Source organism: Arachis ipaensis, chromosome B8 (genome assembly GCF_059453495.1).
Source record: "Arachis ipaensis isolate K30076 ecotype BB chromosome B8, ASM5945349v1, whole genome shotgun sequence".
Taxonomy (NCBI): Eukaryota; Viridiplantae; Streptophyta; class Magnoliopsida; order Fabales; family Fabaceae; genus Arachis; species Arachis ipaensis.
In genome coordinates this window covers 133,184,968-133,203,489 of record NC_142443.1, presented here as the reverse complement: position 1 = coordinate 133,203,489, position 18,522 = coordinate 133,184,968, and the positions used below count along the sequence as shown (strand labels likewise).

The 18,522-nt window shown below is 28.6% G+C and overlaps 2 protein-coding genes across 2 annotated transcripts; one reads left to right on the top strand and one right to left on the bottom strand.

Annotated features, from left to right (window-relative positions):
• The first annotated feature begins 767 nt into the window (after positions 1–767).
• Positions 768–6,063, top strand: LOC107611974 (cation/H(+) antiporter 1). Its single transcript, XM_021109919.2, has 6 exons — positions 768–920; positions 1,036–1,547; positions 2,204–2,675; positions 3,564–4,052; positions 4,571–5,004; positions 5,649–6,063. The coding sequence occupies exons 1-6, from the start codon at positions 768–770 to the stop codon at positions 5,929–5,931; spliced, it is 2,343 nt and encodes a 780-aa protein (XP_020965578.2). The 3' UTR covers positions 5,932–6,063.
• A 394-nt stretch (positions 6,064–6,457) lies between these two features.
• On the bottom strand, positions 6,458–10,058 carry LOC107613831 (epoxide hydrolase 2). Its single transcript, XM_016315997.3, has 4 exons — positions 9,641–10,058; positions 8,235–8,462; positions 7,553–7,797; positions 6,458–6,846 (listed from the first exon to the last, which is right to left on the bottom strand). The coding sequence occupies exons 1-4, from the start codon at positions 9,875–9,877 to the stop codon at positions 6,600–6,602; spliced, it is 957 nt and encodes a 318-aa protein (XP_016171483.1). The 5' UTR covers positions 9,878–10,058; the 3' UTR covers positions 6,458–6,599.
• Positions 10,059–18,522: the final 8,464 nt, after the last annotated feature.

The window sequence follows — 18,522 nt, the reverse complement described above, 5'->3', positions numbered from 1 at the left end:
AAGATAATTTCTAATTTAAAATACTTACTCACTAAAAACATTAAAATGTTATGAAATATAATCAATTGATTTTTTAGTTTTATTCTAAGATATTTTTACATTTAAATTAATTTAAATTAAAATTACATATTCAAAATGACCAGACCAAACATGTTTTTTCTATTTTTGGTTTTTAAAAACAAAAAACATAAAAATAAGCCAAACATATTTTCAAAAAATAAAAAATAAAAAATCTGAAAACAAATAAATTACCATTTTATAAGTGACACTTGAATCCTGATAGCTTCCAAAGAGTAGCAGAATATAGATGGCAGAGAACAGAGAATTGTTGTCTTGGAAGATATTGAATGAATTATATATTTCATATGTGCATTAGTTACAAGCTTTGCACCTATTTATACACAATAACAGAATTAACTGTTAAGGCTAACTACCATAACTAACTCATCCTCCCATATAGCCTTAGCAACTAGACACATGAAAAATTGTGCCATGTGGATTATGCCGACGTGGCACAATAAAATAAGATAAAATTAAATTATATTGTCTTCGATTTTACAAATTATAAATAGTAGTGAATGAAGAAAAAGTAAAATGTTCTAATGTTTTTGTACCACCAATCTTCCACCAACAATATAGGATCTGAAATTTAAAAAACTTGGTTTTTTTTTATTCCAGAAAATTCATACAAGATTTTGATATAGCAACACTTGATTAATTCTTCCTGAACTTTGAAGTTTGAATTTTAACCTTTCTACAAAAGCACAATGGATGCCACCGGCAATATGTTCTGTGATTCTGATCTTGTTAACCCTCTAAGCTCAATGGGGATGCAAGTGGCATGCATTCTTGTTGTCTCACACTTCTTCAATGTTGTGCTAAAAACAATGGGTCAAACTGGTCCTGTTGCACAAATTCTGGTAATTAATAATAATCCAATCAACTTAGTGCAAAAATATAATTTTCTTTGTCTATCTCACACAAAATATTTCTAATTTCTAATTTCCATTTCTATTATTATTAATTATTCCACAGGCTGGTTTGGTACTAGGACCAATGTCACATATTAATTATATAAAGAAGACTTTTTTCCCTGCAAGTTCAATAAACTACTATGAAGTTGTGAGCTTCTTCTGCCGCATACTCTTCATGTTCTTGTTTGGTTTAGAGATGAACATTCATTACACGCTGCGGAATTGGCGTCTAGTATGCTTGGTGGCTTGTGGTGGTGGATTAATGGGTGCCATCTTTGGTATTTCTGTCTCTTTTTATTTGTACCAAGAGTTAGAATCCAATGCACCTATGCAATATTTTTGTATGATCATCATGCTTGTGATATCATACACAAGCTCCCCTATGGTCATTCGCCTGGCGGCCGAGTTGAGGTTTGGTGCGTCCGACGTCGGCCGGATCGCCGTGTCTGCTGCCGTGATCACAGAGATGGGATGCTTGGTGTTCTTCAATATAATGGTTAATTTCAATAAGAAAAGATTCTTCTATAGTTTTGCTTGCATTTCAGTCACTGGCGTAGTGATTGTTATAAATAGGTACTTATTCTTTTTCTCTGAGATTTACAGAATTGCTAATAAAAGAATTTTATATAATGCCTAATTTGGTTTATGAAATTTTGAGTGCTTATCAAAATAGCATGTAATGTTTAAAAAATAATCAAATTAGTCCTTAAATTTATAAAATTATTTGCTTCTAATTCAATTGCGGTTAACATGAGGTAGCATGACTAAGATTTTAGAAGAATCAAATAAATACCTTAAATTGATTAGTTAGAATCATTTTTGTTAATTAATTTTATATTAGTATAAAAAATAAAATAAATCTAATTAACTAATTTAAAATATATATTTGAATATATTGAAGTCTTTAAGTCATCATACTGTTAAAAATGTTACGCTAAGAGCCTAACTCTTTAACACTTTATGTCACTATTATGTTTTCACCATGATAAATGCTATGGTGTTTTTAATATTGTGTCTAAATTACTAAAAAAAAAATATTTAATAAATTTTAAATAATTTATTTTTTATTTTAAATATTTTTTTATTTTAAAAAATAAGTTAGACAATTTAGATATCACAACAAAAACACCATAAAATTCACATTTATCAATTAAGAGACTAATTTAATTATTTTTAAAAAACTGAAATTTCATTCTGAAGTTTTGGAGTACCATTTAATTTGCAAACAGGTACTTAGCCGTTTGGTTGAATGGGAGAAACCGAAACCAAAAGTACCTGAAGGCTCCTGAGCTGTTACTAATCTTGTTTTTGCTTCTAGTGAGTTCCATGGTCATAGAAATTTGGGGTTTCAACAGTATTCTTAACTGTTTCTTGATAGGCCTTGCATTTCCAAGGGAAGGCAAATCAGCTAGAACACTTCTCCATAAACTCGGCTATTCAATTTACAATTTTGTCCTTCCAGTCTACTTTGGATACTTAGGGTTACAATGCGACATTATCAACGCTTTCTGGAACTTGAATCGCTTGACGAATGTCGCCATCTTGGTCCTGTTAGGGATTGGAAGCAAGCTCAGTGGCACTCTTCTTGTGTGCCGTTACCTTCAGTATCCAACTAGTGAAGGAATCTTCCTTGGATTTGTGTTGAACACAAGAGGCTATGCTGATCTTCTCTTTATTGGTGCCTCTGCTAAGCAAGTTATTGTGAGTGTAATTCTTCTCTTGAGGTGTGTTTGGAAAATCTGCACATATTCAACTTTTAAGTAAATATGAAAAATCGGTTACTATTACGAATCTGATTTGATTATAGATTGATTATGTAGTTTTTTTGAAATTTGCTTATAAACATGAATGTGTTGTTTATAATAAGTTTTTTACATTGTGAGGCGATTTTGTATTCCTATATATATTGGCTGATTTTGTGGCATACATGTAGCTCTAATTCACCACTTCTTTATATAATTGTCTCTTCATATAACCGAGTATACAACTATTTGAAATGTTGAGATGTAAGTGAATTGAAGATTTTTTTTTTTATTTTGGTTGAATTGTAATGTTATATACACATAAAAAATTAGCTGCCAAATCAGCCTGTATTTGTGTATAAATACATGTGTAGTTTATTTTATTTTTAATATATATTTTGTATTTCATGTGTATTCTACACTGAAGGCTAGTTTTGGAGGCTGATTTGGTGTACACCTAATATGGTTTATTAAAAAATATTTATGATAATGAAGTTACTAAAATTGATGAGAAATAAACATAAAAAAATAAAAAAGTTTAATTGTTTATATTATTTAATATTTTATATTTGAGATCAATTTAATTAAACCATGAAATAATCATTTTCTGCTTATAATCATAAACTTCAAAATATTGCTGTAAGAGTATTCCCATAAAAAAACATCTCACATTATTGTTGAATTCAAATTATAATCTTTCACCCAAACATACTTGAAGAGAGGTTGTCATTTATTTATTTTATTTTATAAAAGCTAGTTAACCATGCTTCCCAAAGACGTCCTTGACTGAATTAATCAGAAATTGTAATGTGAATATCCATATGCTAACTTTGCTACATATTTGTAGACTTTTGATCCGGAAGCTTACAATGTGTTGCTAGTATCAATAGTACTCAACACAGTCATATCTGGGATAACTGTGGCTTTTCTATCAAGAGGGGAAGAGAGATTGTTTGTAACAAACCATACTGCATTGGAGCCACAGAGCTTGGAAGATGAGCTTCGAATTCTGGCTTGTGTATACGATCCTCGCCAAGTGTCTGCAGTATTATCCACAGTTCTAGCATTACATGGCAATAAGCAAACACCATCGACCACCTATTTGATGCATTTGATAGAGCTTGTTAAGAAGATCAAGACTAACGTGCTGTTTCATGAAAAGGAAACCGCCGAGATTAGCGACGACGAAGACTATGGTGGCAATGATGTGGTGGATATTAATAATGCATTAGATGCTTTCACTGCAGACACAAAGGTTTTGGTACACCAAAGAAGGGCAGTGTCTTCTTTCCCAACTCTTTATGAAGATGTTTGCAATGATGCAGAAGATCTTCAGGTATCAATCCTTTTTTCCCCCTCAATCGATTGTTGATTCATGTTTCGCATAAGATTGGAGAATTATTACATTGATTGAACTCAATACTCGAAAAGGCACAACATTTTTAGCAATTGGCTCATCAACACATGCAGCTACGACTTATGAAACTAAATAGTCATTTTTAAACTCTTCTATTTCTTATTTTGATTATTGCTCTTTTTTTAGAGATATAAGCCTGCCAAAAATGCTATGTGCATACAAAAAGTCAGCTACTATGTGTTATTTAACTCATTTTCAATGTATATTTTGTATTTCAACATGTATTCTATACAAATAATTGATTTGGTGAATGATTTTGGTGTACACGTAGCATAGTTGAGTCTGTCAGAGCTTTAATAACTTTTTCATTGTCCGCATGTTAGTTTGTTTCTTTAGTATCTGCTTTGTCTTCATTTCAGTCAAATAATTTTGTTCTTGCATTTTCGCTTATTTTTGTATGAACATAGTGTTAACCTTCTTTCTTTTTGTTCACATAGGTATCAATCATTATACTTCCCTTTCACAAGCACCAGCGAATTGATGGAAAACTGGAGAGTGGAAAAGAAGGGATAAGAATTACAAACCAGAAAGTTCTAAGGCATGCTCCTTGTTCTGTTGGTGTGATTATTGAAAGAGGACTTGCCAGATCCCCTGGTTTCTCAAATCTAATTTCATCTGATAACATACAAAATGTTGCAACACTTTTCTTTGGCGGCGCAGATGATCGTGAGGCGATTGCTTGGAGCTTACGAATCTCCAAGCATCCGCGCGTCAATCTGACAATAATTAGATTCTTGCTGTCCTCTTCTGCTGTACAAAATGAACAGATCAAAAGTGGAGAATCCGAGGAAAAAGAGATTTTGATGTCGCTGACTGGAGAAGAGACGGTGAATGAGATTGATAACACATTCATGGTTGATTTCTATAACAGGTAAATTATGATGCAAAAGATACTTTGATTTTACTTACTATCTATGAAGCACTTGATACAGACAAAGAACACACGACACAAAATATGGACATAAATTAACCTTTTCTTAATGTTTCTATGTTTTTTTAATTATAAAATCATTTTAGATATCTTTTATATTATAATTAACATAATCTAAGAATAAGATTAGATACATCAACATGTATTGTATTTGGATGTGTTCAAAAGTGTTTGGAGAAATATTTTTCATTTTTTTATTAAGATAGTTAGATGAATGTTGCATCTAAAATTTGTCTGACACTTAATTACGACAACTCAACAAAGTGTTTATACTTCATAGCCTACTATGCATGATATGTAGCTTAAAATCTACTATCTTAAATTCTATATTTGTCATTAAACTGTTAATTATATCATCACTTTGATTCCCAAAAACCATTATAATACTAACAATTTGGTTCTCAAAAAGCTACAGTATATCTTGTGACCCTAAAAAATGTATTTTGTTTAATTAAATCATTCACATTCACTATAATTGTTCCATGGCTAGTTTAATATTTTGCTCCTAATTGCATGATAAAATTACCATGTATGTATCTTATTTAAATATTCATATTCGGATTTGTATTTATGTAACATAACAGGTATGTGACTTCAGGCCAAATTGGATATGTGGAGAAGTTTGTACATGATGGAGCAGAAACATTAGAATGTCTAAAAGAGAATGGGGATTTATACGCTTTGTTTATAGTAGGAAGGGGTGGTAGAGGGCAATGTTCATTAACAATTGGTATGAGTGATTGGGAAGAGTGTCCTGAACTTGGTACAGTTGGTGATATTTTGGCTTCTTCAGATTTTGATATTCAAGGCTCAGTTTTAGTGGTTCAACAACACAGAGATGCCAAGAAAGGCATAATAAGTGATTAGTGTTATTAAAAGTACAATTTAGTTACCCTTAGGCTTATTCTTGTACTTAGTTTTTCATGAACATATGTGTATAAATGAAATTTTTTTTGGTAGGAGGAATAGAACTAATAAGGACCAACTTATCTACTTATTTAGAAATTTTAGACTTCCAGATCTTCGGATCCTCTGATTAAGTGTGCGCTACCAAAGTTGTCCATGAGTTTTTTATTTAGATTATCCTTACAAACACTAAAAAAAAAAAAAAAAAAAAAAAACCCCTTAAAAATCCATGAACTCTCATACCAGGTAGTGAAAAAGAGTTCCATTCAATTTGATGGGCATTTATAAACATTGATGAACTATAATAGCTGGAAAAAAATTTTTCAAAGATACTTGTCCTGTTAAATGCATTTATTTTACATTTACCATTTCATTATTATCATTCATTGCTGAGCTGGATTTAATTTATTTCTTTCAATGATAAATAATGAGTCGAGTGCTTTTGCTGGTAGGTATTAGGTTAAATTGTATTCCTTGGCTTACTTGCTTTGATTAAATTAAAGGCCAGCTATTTAATAGAAAAGAAAAAAAATACTATAACAAACATTCTACTAACCAAATAGCATAGGTGAGTAATATAATTAGGAGATAGGTGGAGAAGATTATTCAAATTCTTTGGGGAAATCAATTCAAAACTTTTTTATGAAGTCATAAATGTGATTACTGATTTCCTCAGCTGTTTCATGATTGTTGAAGTGAGCAACACCCTTTTGAATAATCACTTCCTCCAAATTTGGCACATCTTCTTTGAAACCTCCACCGTGAACATAATCTTTCATCCCCAGTGAGGTGTATACCATGTCTAACTCACCTGCAATGTATTTCACCGGCACCTTGATCTTCACTCCACTCCATGGTGCATGAAGCTCCCAATTTCTGCAAAATGTAAATGCTAGTTAGTGTCATGACAGTTTTATTTGGTGGTAAAAAGTTTAGATAAATTCGTTATTATTGGTTAAGCCTACTAAGATTAGGACATGCTTTCAGACTCAACGAGTGCTTACAGATTTATAGGTCATTTAAAAAGAGTTTTCAAAAGAATTGAAAAGATTCGAATCCACTTCTTTTCAAAATATATTGCGAGTCTTTATCACATGTGACAACTCTCTTTAACAGTTACAAATTTAAAATCTCGCTCTCACTTCCGGCTCACATAAATTTCATTGCATCCCTTTGGTTATCTTCTCATGATAGCTGATGAGGACTATAGAGTTCAATAATTTTTTTAAAAAAAAAACATACCAATTTGATCTTGAACAAATTAATTAAGACACTAAAAATTTACTCCTAATAAAAAATTAATATTCTGATAAACTAGTCCTTAAAAATTGTTTTGCTAAATAAGTTTCAACTACACTTTTTTTAACTAATACTCAGAAAACTATAGAATTAATAGCTAACAAAAAATGGAATTGGTCATTAGGATCTATCCTGTTAATAACTAATGAAACATCTTTGAGAGACATATTTGTTGGTATATTTAATTTCAATTTTTCAGGAATCAAATGATCAGATGTTCATATTGATAATAAGAAATTTAAACAAGCAGGAAGAATAAAATATTGCAGATCAGAGAACTTACAAGTTGAAATTCCTATAGTAATTCAATCCACCAGTGAAGCCTGTGCTTTTGAATTTGGAGACGTAATAAGCTAAATCTTGCGGTGAGAGCCAAGATGGCAATGTTTCTTTCATATCAGGATTGAAGCCAGTTCCAAACTCACCCTTGGGAAGGATCGGAGGACCCGTCTTGCGTGTCGTGAGGATGTTTTTCAACACATACTCAGTCCCAACTTCACCCATCTCTGCTTCCATTTTTCCTGGTTCCTATTGCCACCAGCAAATAAATTTGGATCGTGAGATCACATTAAGAAACATAGTCATTAAAATATCATGCAAACATAATATACAGTGTAAAAATATCATATGCAAAGTGACATCATCAGAAATAAAATGACAGTATTATTTCCCCTCAAAACTTAAATACATTATCTCTTAATTAAATTTTAAGCTACATGTCATCTCAACTAATTATATTTTTATTATTTATACGTACGATTAATAAAAGGGTAAATCAATACGTATGTCAATAACTACTATATTAATACACTAGTACATATATAATCACTCACGCGTCGCATTTTATTCCTTATAAAGGAGACTACGATATAATGGTATCTTTTCATCTATAATTTAGCTTTTTGAGAGATACAATGTTTTAAATTTCTATACCAGTTTAACCTTTTAGATGAGAAGAGTGGAACCTGAAATCTGCAGATATAATAGTCATCTCCATAAATTGCACGCATGGCGTCAACGGTGGGAACTTTGAAGTTCCTTCGGACAAAGGGGACGCTAAGGCATACATAGGCTTTGATAATTTCAGGTCGAAACATGCAAAAGTACCAACCCATTATGGCACCCATATCATGTGCTACCAAGAACACTTGTTCAACACCCAGCCATTTTATAAGCGCAATAATGTCACCCACCTAATATCACAATTCATACACAAATATTTCAGCTATAACCTTAAACTGCTAGATTTATGATTTTTTTTTAATGAGCAATGCTACATAATCGGTAAATATTATTATTTTTGGCCATGTTTCAGCAATAATTTACACTCATACTTACAGGAGTTTTGCATATAAAAAGCATATAGTTTACACATAGATTTACCGGAGTTTGCACACATAAATCAATACAGTTTGCACTTACATTTTTCAGAATTTGCGCGCTAGTAAAATTTATTTGTTAAAGACAATTTAGTGTTTACACGGATCAAATCATGACCAAAAATACTGAAAATTGCTAGCTCCCAAGAGTTTCTCTTTTTATTTTTTTTTCTTTCTTCAATAGGTTTTTAAGTAAATTTTTTTTTTGACTTTGTAAAAACATTCCGATTTTGGATTTGGAAAATTTAAAAATGTTGGTTTTATTCTATTATTAATTTATTTTCTTAAATAGTGAAGTGTTCATAATTTCATGTATCATGTGAGTATTCATAGCTTACTTGTAAAAGATAATTAATGTTTGTTCTACTTTGTGTACATTTCTCTATATCTTTTACGGTAAGAAATTAAAGACAAAATATTATCTATAAAAAAAATTAATTATTAAATCCATTACTAAATTAGGTAATATGTATTTGTTTATATTTTGTATTTTAGTAGGTATTCTATAAAAAATATGCATGATTGAGAAAATAAATTTGTTATCTTTCATCAAAGTAAAAAGTATATAAAAAATAGTGTATATAATATTTGTTTTTTATAAAAAGATAATTTATTTTATTAGTCTCTATTATTTTATCAAATTTGTAATTGAGTGTCTAGATATATTTTAAAAGTTTTCAACTAAATCCCTACACCAGCCTTAAATTTAGAATCACACTCTTATCTATCCAAAAATGTTTAACTTAACTATTTTCTAGTGATGCAAAATGGATAAAAACAATTTTACTGTAAAAAAAAATTAATTGCACATTCCAAATTAATGTAAGGATCTAATTAAAAAATTTTAAAATTTAGATATTTAATTACAAATTTATGAACCTAATTACTTTTTTTGGAAAACTACCTTAACTATTCACTAACATACTAATTTAACCTTTATAGAACTATATATAACCCTAATTATAAAGCATGGATATTGTTATGTTACCCACAATGTGAAAACTGGTGTAGCTTGTGATGGAAGGTGGAGCATCGGTGTCGCCGTAGCCGCGGAGATCGGGAGCGACGCAGCGGTAGCCTTTGGAGCTGAGATCTAGAATCTGGTGGCGCCAGGAGTACCAAAGCTCCGGGAAGCCATGGAGGAACAGCACCACAGGGCCTTCTCCTTTTTCTGCTATATGCATCTTGATGCCGTTTACTTCCACTATTCTGTGCTCTATTCCCTCCATCTTTCTCTTGATGCCTCAGTGTAGTTGAAATTGAGGCATAAGATTCTTTAATTCATAAGAGAAGAGTAACTACTATTAATCTTTAACACTTTTTTTTTTTTGGCCGGGCACACACAATCATACGCTTTTTATTTTTATTACGGAGAAGGGATTGGGTAGGACCTGTATATAGATAGCATGTGAGCTTTACAATGGTGTGAGATCAGGTAAAGACAAATCGGACAGTTCGAAATCTTCATTACAAATCGAACGATCCGCATTGAAAAAAAAACAAAATGGACGGTCCCATTTGCTACATCCAAAATTCGAATTTCCCTTTATGCAAATCGGACCATCCGATTTGTTCCTATTATTTTTCTTCTCATGCAATTCGTATGGTCCGTTTTGTGAGCTTAGCATGTCAGTAAATTCTGCCCCACATTGATGTTAAGCACCATCATAGTAACATAACTCAGCACAACATATTCATCACTCCAATATGAAAAAAAAATGAGCTACAATAATAAAGGAAATAAATGAGGGAAACGGGCGTGGAAGGAGAAATTATAAAATCTATCTACTTAATATATTAAAATTAGATTTTTTTCAACTAATAAAATTGAAATATCAATACCAATGAATTATAACTCAAATGGCATAGTCTTCCCATACTCAATTAAAAGGTTGCGGGTTGAGTCTCCTATCTTTGGTAAAAAAAAAATTGAGGTATCAATTCTTTCGTGAATTCATTTTTCTTCCAAAATAAATGCATTTAATGAATAATACATAATTATACTAATTTAAAAAAATATTTTTATTATAATTATATAAAATCAATATTTAATGCATTATTAAACTACTTATTAATTATCAATCAAAAATATTTTTAATTATTTTAATGAATAGTGCATAATTATACTAATTTAAAAAATATATTTATTATAATTATATAAAATTAATATTTAATACATTATTAAATTAATTATCAATCGAAAATATTTTTAATCATTTTAATTATATTAATACCATTCTAATTATTATTCATTATCCAATGATCTTATTAGTAGTAAGTTGTTACCTTAATGGTAACCATTTATAATAATAATAATAATAATAATAATAATAATAATAATAATTTTATTAAGGTAAATATTAAATTCTATTCCTAATATAAAAATACAAAATTTTATTCCTTTCATTTTCATTTTACAACTATAAAAGACCGTGTATATTAGAAGAAAATATCATTTGTTTACCAATTACTCTTTTATTGGATAGCTTTTACAACAATTCTTTTTCTTCCTCTGAGGCGTCGTTGTAAAAAAGCAACTATCGTGGACACAAACCACCATACTCTCCAATTTCCGTGCTCATCATTCAGAGTTATATATGATATGTTATCCATGAAGCATTTATAAACTATGGTGTTATCATGTATGCATAAATAAAAAAAGTTTCGTATTTAAATTTAAGTCCTTTACCTGTGTGGTATATTGTAGTGTGAAATTACTTTCAATTTGTGTTGTGCAATGATATTATGGTCTAATTTAAACTTTTACTTTAGAACTGTATTATTATTTTATCTCATCATTTTTTCTTAGATATCAAGTTGACGTATTTTTATTTATTATTATTATTGAAACGGATGTGATATGAAATTTACAAAAAAAAAAAAAAAACTCTCACACTCAATTTATTTTATTATAGTCTTCTATCTCTTCTATTTCTTTTTATTTTCTTCTTATTAATTTTATTTTATTTTAAATATTATATAATTTATACCAATTAATTATAATTCATTATATCAGTTAGTTTGATTCATTGATTTATAATATGCATAATAAAATAGATCATTTGTTACTTATAACGTTAATTCTTCTAAAATCTAAATTTGAATAATTATATTTTTACTTTTTGTTATGAACAAAACATTATTAAGAATGAATAATAATTAACCACTCATACTTTTAATCAAAGTGTTTGGATGATTTTTATATTTATTAATATTAATTGTTGATTATTTTTTTGTAAATAAATTGTATTATAATTCTATGTTAGTTCATAATTGATTAACGATTAATGTTCATGAAGTTATGTTACTCTAAATTTTATATTTTACAAATATTTTATTTAAATGTAATTTTTTAAACATAAAAATGTATTATTTTTAATAATATCATATTTTTACTTTTTTTAATTCTAAATGAATATTTTATCGAATACTAATTAAAGTCATTCTTTCATTTACTTTTACTAATCTATTATCTAACTATTATATAAAATTAAAATTGTATTAATGAATTTAATATAAAAGTTAATCTGGCTTTTTATTTAGAGTGTTTTTCGATTTTTTTAGTCTAATCAACTAAAACTATTCAATTATGAATAGTCACTTCTATCTTATTTTATATTATTAACTAATTAAAATTACTAAAATTTAATAATACAATTCTATTTTATATTTAGTCCAATCCATCTAAGTTATATAATAATCACTTCAATTTTTATATTTTATAATGTACTACATACATTAATAGCAAAATAACATAGTAAATTGGCATGTTTTAATATTAAATATAAAATTAATATGTACAAAAAATTTCAAGCTTTTAAATCAATATGAATCATTGTAAGCAACAACAATGCTTATTTATGGCATAAACAAAAGAATACAGAGTTTTAAGTTTTGCATATAAAAATTTAGAAACATGTTATATGTACAAACTAGCATGATAACCCATTGCATGGGATTCATGTATTTCAAAAAATTTTAATTAAAAAATATTAAGATATAATCAAAATAAGTTGGATAAAAATATATATGTTATATTCATATTCAAAAAAAAATTATGCTTATATTAAAGTAATATCACAGAATATAATAATTATTCAGTATGTTAATTAATATTATAACACGGAATTTAGAGCACACGATAAGATAAACATGAAAGTAGTATCCTGTCCAACTTCATAAATTATGCGGCAACAAATACAATTTAAAATATAAACAATACAGTTTAAAAGATAAATATGAATAAGAACCATAAACAATACAATTTATGTATATAAATTTTTTTTTAATTTATCGTGTTAAAATCATTTATTTTTAGGATAAATTTTTTTTACAAAAAATATAAGTTGTTATTTTTCAATGCTAATAGAGGTCTATCAAAAAGAGAGGGCCAAATGCATAAAAAGATGAACTTAAATATTTGAAAAAATTATTATTTTGCCTTTAATTTTATTTATTATTTGCTGATTGAAGAAAAAGAGAAAGAGAAAAAAAATGGATGTTTAAAATCTCTCATCAAACTTATTAATTTTCAAGATAAAATAAAGAAATAGAGAGATAAATGTAAGATTTTTTTTGCCCAACTTCAACTCGTTTCTACAAATCTATCAACCATTACCTTTTAATCCAAACTCTAACTTAAATGAGAGAGAGCACTATAGAGGACGTTGCTTTTTGGTTTATCTTTTATTTTTTTTCTTTTATTCTTTATTCCTAAATATTGTGAAAGTGACGCTTAAATGAATACTTCACTGCTATTTGAATGCACAAAATATAATCTATTTTTAACATACCTTTTGAAAAATAAAGAGATAATATTTTAAAAATGGTTCCTAGTGTGTCTCTAAATTTTTTTCAACTTATCAGATTTAAGAAGCATGAATTCTTAAGGGTGCTGACAATCGACATATATTATTTTTTTTCTTTGTTACTTTTCAATAATACGTAAATTTTCAAAATAATAATGAATCCCAATGGAATCATTTCCCAAAACGAAACCCGTAAAGCCAAAAAAGCAATAACTTCAATGATTTCAAAAAAAAAAAAAGGTGATATGAGTAATATAATTATGCAAATAACTTAATACCGATACAAATAGTTATTCGAAATTACAAAATCAAAATATAAAAAAAAATCTCTAGTGCAAAAAATATAAATATATTTCTGGCTTCGTGTTTTATTAGTGCTTTATATATATTTAGTTAAAATCTATTACTTATGTAAATTTTCTATTAAACGTACAATAGTAAATGCCATTTAAAAAAATATCAAATTTATTTATATTATAATGTCATTCACGAAATATTCAAAATTCTAAAAATTGGTTTTATAGTTAAGTTCAAAACACATTAAATAAAAAACTAAATTAAGTTCAACATGTCTCACCATTTATGTAATTATGTGAAACTCTTGTAAATCGAGTCTTATATTAAATTTTGACATATACATGTAAAGTATAAAATTAGAACACATCAATTTTTTTCTAATAGATGAACAATTTTTGTAAATTACATTTGTAAATAAATAATAGTTTGTAGTTTTATGTATATGAATATTTGATATTAGGTAATGACCATTTTGACTTTATTCTATTCTAAATATCAAAATAAAAAATCAAATAGTAAAAAATGAATGTGTGACATAAAAGAAAATGTATTATATCTACGACCATTTTGAATTCTTACTGCAATTTTTTCATAGCATTAAGCTAAAAGTACTAAGCTCAATAAGTTTAGAGACAAAGATACTATATTGATTTCATTGGTTTTAAAAGAATCCTAAAATATATTAGCATAATGCTAAATTACATTAATTAAGCGATGATCATAAACTAACTAATGATAACAATTTGAAATAAGAAAATGACTAAACAAACTAAAAATCTACATTTTAAATGTTTTCCTTTATCTAACTAACATAAAAGCTAAAGCGTGTATATTTTATACAGTATAGTAATAAAATGAGATTGCAAGATATTGAGATTGCAAAATCTTACTTCTGTAGCCAATGAGTAATAGTTCAAATGGCATAAATTTCCCGTACTCATCTAAGAGATTGCGAGTTCGAGTCTTCATATCTTTGGTAAAAAAAAAAAAATCTTACTTCTGTAATAACCAAATACAATCCATTTTCTATTACTGTGCTTAACAAAAAGGATTCAGTTTGAAAAAAATCAATCAAAATCATTTAGTTATTTTCGACACTTATTTTTCAGTTCAGCCTTAGATTCATTTGTGATGGATAAGTGTTGCAGGAAAACATAAAATGTCATCAAAATATCTAAGTAATACTACAAACATATTCAACCTTAATTCATAAATAATCTTTAATCATAAAAATCTTCATGAAGTATTTTACAGAGCATCTTTAATCTGCAGACATTACTTACAACTTATAAAAAATGTTGCAAGCAACTTCCAATAAGTTATACTAATGACTATTCTTCAAAAAATGTTGATTATCCCAAAAGAGAGATATAAACCAATAACTTATGAAATGATTATGGAGAGTGGCATCCTCATGATTTTTCACCCATTAAATTTACAATGAGAACCTACTATGTGGCCATATCGTCCACCCTATTTTATTCCCTAGCATTTGCTAGTTTCTTCTAATTTAGTTTTTCTACTGTTCAACATCTTTGACTTTAGCTTCTTGCTCTAAATGTTGTTTGTTTGAATAACTCAACATTCATTTTCAAGAACATCTTGCAAACATTCATGGTGACTCCATAAACTATGCACATAAGCTAATAAGCATAACATAAAACATAGTACGGAGAGATAACAATTTACTCATAAACAATTTACCCAGCTTCTCTCTGAGCATGAAGAATGTCCATGAAGGGACTTCTCTTGATATACTCAAATACATATTTTACTGTCAGAGCAATTAAATTCATACTTGAATCAACTCTTCAAACTCCCAAAAACACACTTTTTCATAAGAATAATCACTATAGTTGGGAATCCAAATTTTTTTCTCCAAATAAAAAATATATTTGGACTCTCACTTTGTTTTTCCTTGGAAATATAAATTTCTTTTATCAAAGAAATCATAAGAACTAAAGTTTCGCTCTTTTGGTTGTTCTAATCTCTTGTTCTATCAACTGACTTTTTGATGGTTATGGACCGTTTGAAAAAGCAAATATCTATAGCTTTAGCATCGTCTTCTTGAGTATTTTTATTAAACAAAATGTATGCTAGATATAATTGACTATAGCTATAAGCAGAATATATTAATTCCAGTTGTTATACCCAGACGGATTGATCATTTTCATATCAAGAACTAAAGTAGTTTCAGTACGAAGTAAAAGTATAAAAGGAGAACACTCTATTGAAAGAAAGAAATTGATTCCACCAAGCTGGCATCACAACGGTAAAATTAAGAACATGAAATGACTACTATTTCAGATACAACTTAAAAAATGTAACTACGTTAACACATACACTATTAGTGTCATGCATGTATCTATTCAGCTCTTCTTCATCTATGGTATAGTCATGCAAAACCCGATTAGTCCACTCACTTCTATTTTAGTGATCAAACCACATCTGATTAATTTTTCTTTAAAAAGATTTCCTAAAAATTAGAGTTTTTCATTATTTGAAATTTAGTTACAGAGTATATATTATCTTGAAACTCTATATTTTTCATTATGTGTTGTTTAATTATACAAAACCTTAATAATAGATAGATGATTGGATCTAAATTATCAATTGTTGTTATTAGCAAAGCATAATCATCAATGTTTATCAAGCACACAACTATATTACCCCCAAGAATATATTCGAGAAAAAAGAAGCCAGAATATTACTAATTATCTAACTTAACCTAACTAACAATACTTGAATCTAGTAAAATTAGGCCAAATTCTTGCAAGCTTTCAAAATCAATTTGAAACAAAAACCATAAAGTAATAGAAGCACTTAAAAAAATACAAAAAGCATAGTTAATAAAAGCTCCACAACAAATGCACACATAAAACAAAAAAGGATTGGAAGCTAAAATGTAACAAAGCAGTTAAAAACTGAAAGGAGCTCTAACAATAGAATAACCAAAGAACTGGAAGCTAATCATTCAACCCCCATACACCAGATTAATAAATTTCTTAAACTACAACTTGAGGTGTTGCAAGCCTTTCAATTAGAACTCTGCAAGAGTTTTCAAAATTTAGTTTAATAGTTGAACATTTAATATTATTGTCAAACAGTTAAAAAATTTCAAGAACCATCTTTTATATGTCCTCAATGAGCAAATAAACGTTACACAACTAATTTCAAACGGATCACTCTGCAGAATGCCGCTTGATAGGTAAATGGAAAGAAATTTTCCAACATCATCTCTACTATACCCAAATGTCATTTGGGTAAGGTCATCAGTTCCAAATAAAAAGAACTCAGCTTCATCAACAATCTACACAAATGAATAATAAAATTAGCCCGTTTAAATAAATAATTAAGAGTATGGGTTCCAATTATTGCGCGGGAGGCACTCCCCTTTGAAGTGACCCATTACTGCACTCCACTCATACGATTCCTAATTAAAAAGCCTGGATTGTTAGAATTAATTAATGATTCAGAGGGTGGGAGGATCAAATCCTTTATAATGAGAGAAGTTATAAGGTATTCATACCTGAAGGGCTCACGTTTTATAATATGCCTATGTACTATGTTTGGATTCGGTATTTAGTGGAACATAGCTCCTGAGCAATTGCTCTTAAGACCGCCTGCTTTGTGCTCCCGGATCTTAGTACTCTTTTGAGGGTAGCTCGGGATACTTTCTTTGATCAAATTTGTAGCATTCACCCTCATGTTACCAACCCATGTAACTATCTATTAAAAAAACATAAAATTGATTATAAGCTATACATCTTATTCAATATTATAGATCAATACTTGGAATGAGTTAAAGTCCACCAATACTCAAGTAAATTGCATATATCTTACTTAACCACACCAGTCCATCAAATATAAAGTCTAAGAAAATTCATAGAAATATAAACTCATTTTTTTAATTAATAGATACTAAAAAATAAATATTAATATTCTGTAGTAGACACAATCTTTAGAGTAATAAGCTAAGTTTCAAGAAGCCAGTTTGCAAATAAAGCAGAATTTTTTCTCTAGAAAATTTAGTTAAACCAAATCATAACATGGAACATCTACTAAATATTCATCAAGGCCTTTTCCCTTCGAATTTGAACTAACCTTTGAAGAGTCACCAACCAACTTTCAACTGTCGCCCCTTCTTTTTCTGCCTTGGCCGATCCGTTTCCCCTTCCGCCAGAAGACCTGCACTTGAAGAAGCAGCTAAACTTAGAACCAAACGCTAATCTAAATTAGTGAATTCAGATTATATTAAAAAAGAAAATGTTAATATACATTAATTATAAATTCTAGCTAATTTCAATTATTGATTCAATAAAGCTATAAACCAATATAAAAAAGAAAAAAAAAGGGCTCCATGTTCAACCAACTGCTACAGTTAAGATAAAGGCATCCCTGCTGGCTTCCTCAAATATTAGTCAGCAGTCTATCACTTGAATTATAGCCATGCAATAGTTATTTTGAAGTGGAAAAGGATAAATCTTTTTTACTCCTTTTGTAATTGAAGAAATGAAAATAAAAATATAGACTAACCTTTGAGTCACTGGCCAACTTCTAAACTCAAAACCAAACACTGACTAAATTGGTGAATTCAGATTATATTAAAACTCATATAGTAATATACATTATAAGTTTGGCCAATTTCAATTACTGATCCAAAAAAGCTATAAACCAATATGAAGAAGAAAAAAGGGGCTCCAGTGAACAACTAACTGCTATGGTCAAGATAAAGGCATCCCCTGTTTTAATATTAGTCAGCAATCTAT

Bases quoted from the DNA above. Each gene is read 5' to 3' on its own strand.
- LOC107613831 (XM_016315997.3), bottom strand. From the start codon at position 9,877: ATGGAGGGAATAGAGCACAGAATAGTGGAAGTAAACGGCATCAAGATG. The intron at 8,463-9,640 runs GTGGGTAACATA...TTGTGATATTAG, and splicing joins GCTACACCAGTTTTCACATT to GTGGGTGACATTATTGCGCT. The intron at 6,847-7,552 runs GTAAGTTCTCTG...TACATTTTGCAG, and splicing joins TACTATAGGAATTTCAACTT to AAATTGGGAGCTTCATGCAC.
- LOC107611974 (XM_021109919.2), top strand. From the start codon at position 768: ATGGATGCCACCGGCAATATGTTCTGTGATTCTGATCTTGTTAACCCT. The intron at 4,053-4,570 runs GTATCAATCCTT...TTGTTCACATAG, and splicing joins ATGATGCAGAAGATCTTCAG to GTATCAATCATTATACTTCC. The intron at 5,005-5,648 runs GTAAATTATGAT...GTAACATAACAG, and splicing joins ATGGTTGATTTCTATAACAG to GTATGTGACTTCAGGCCAAA.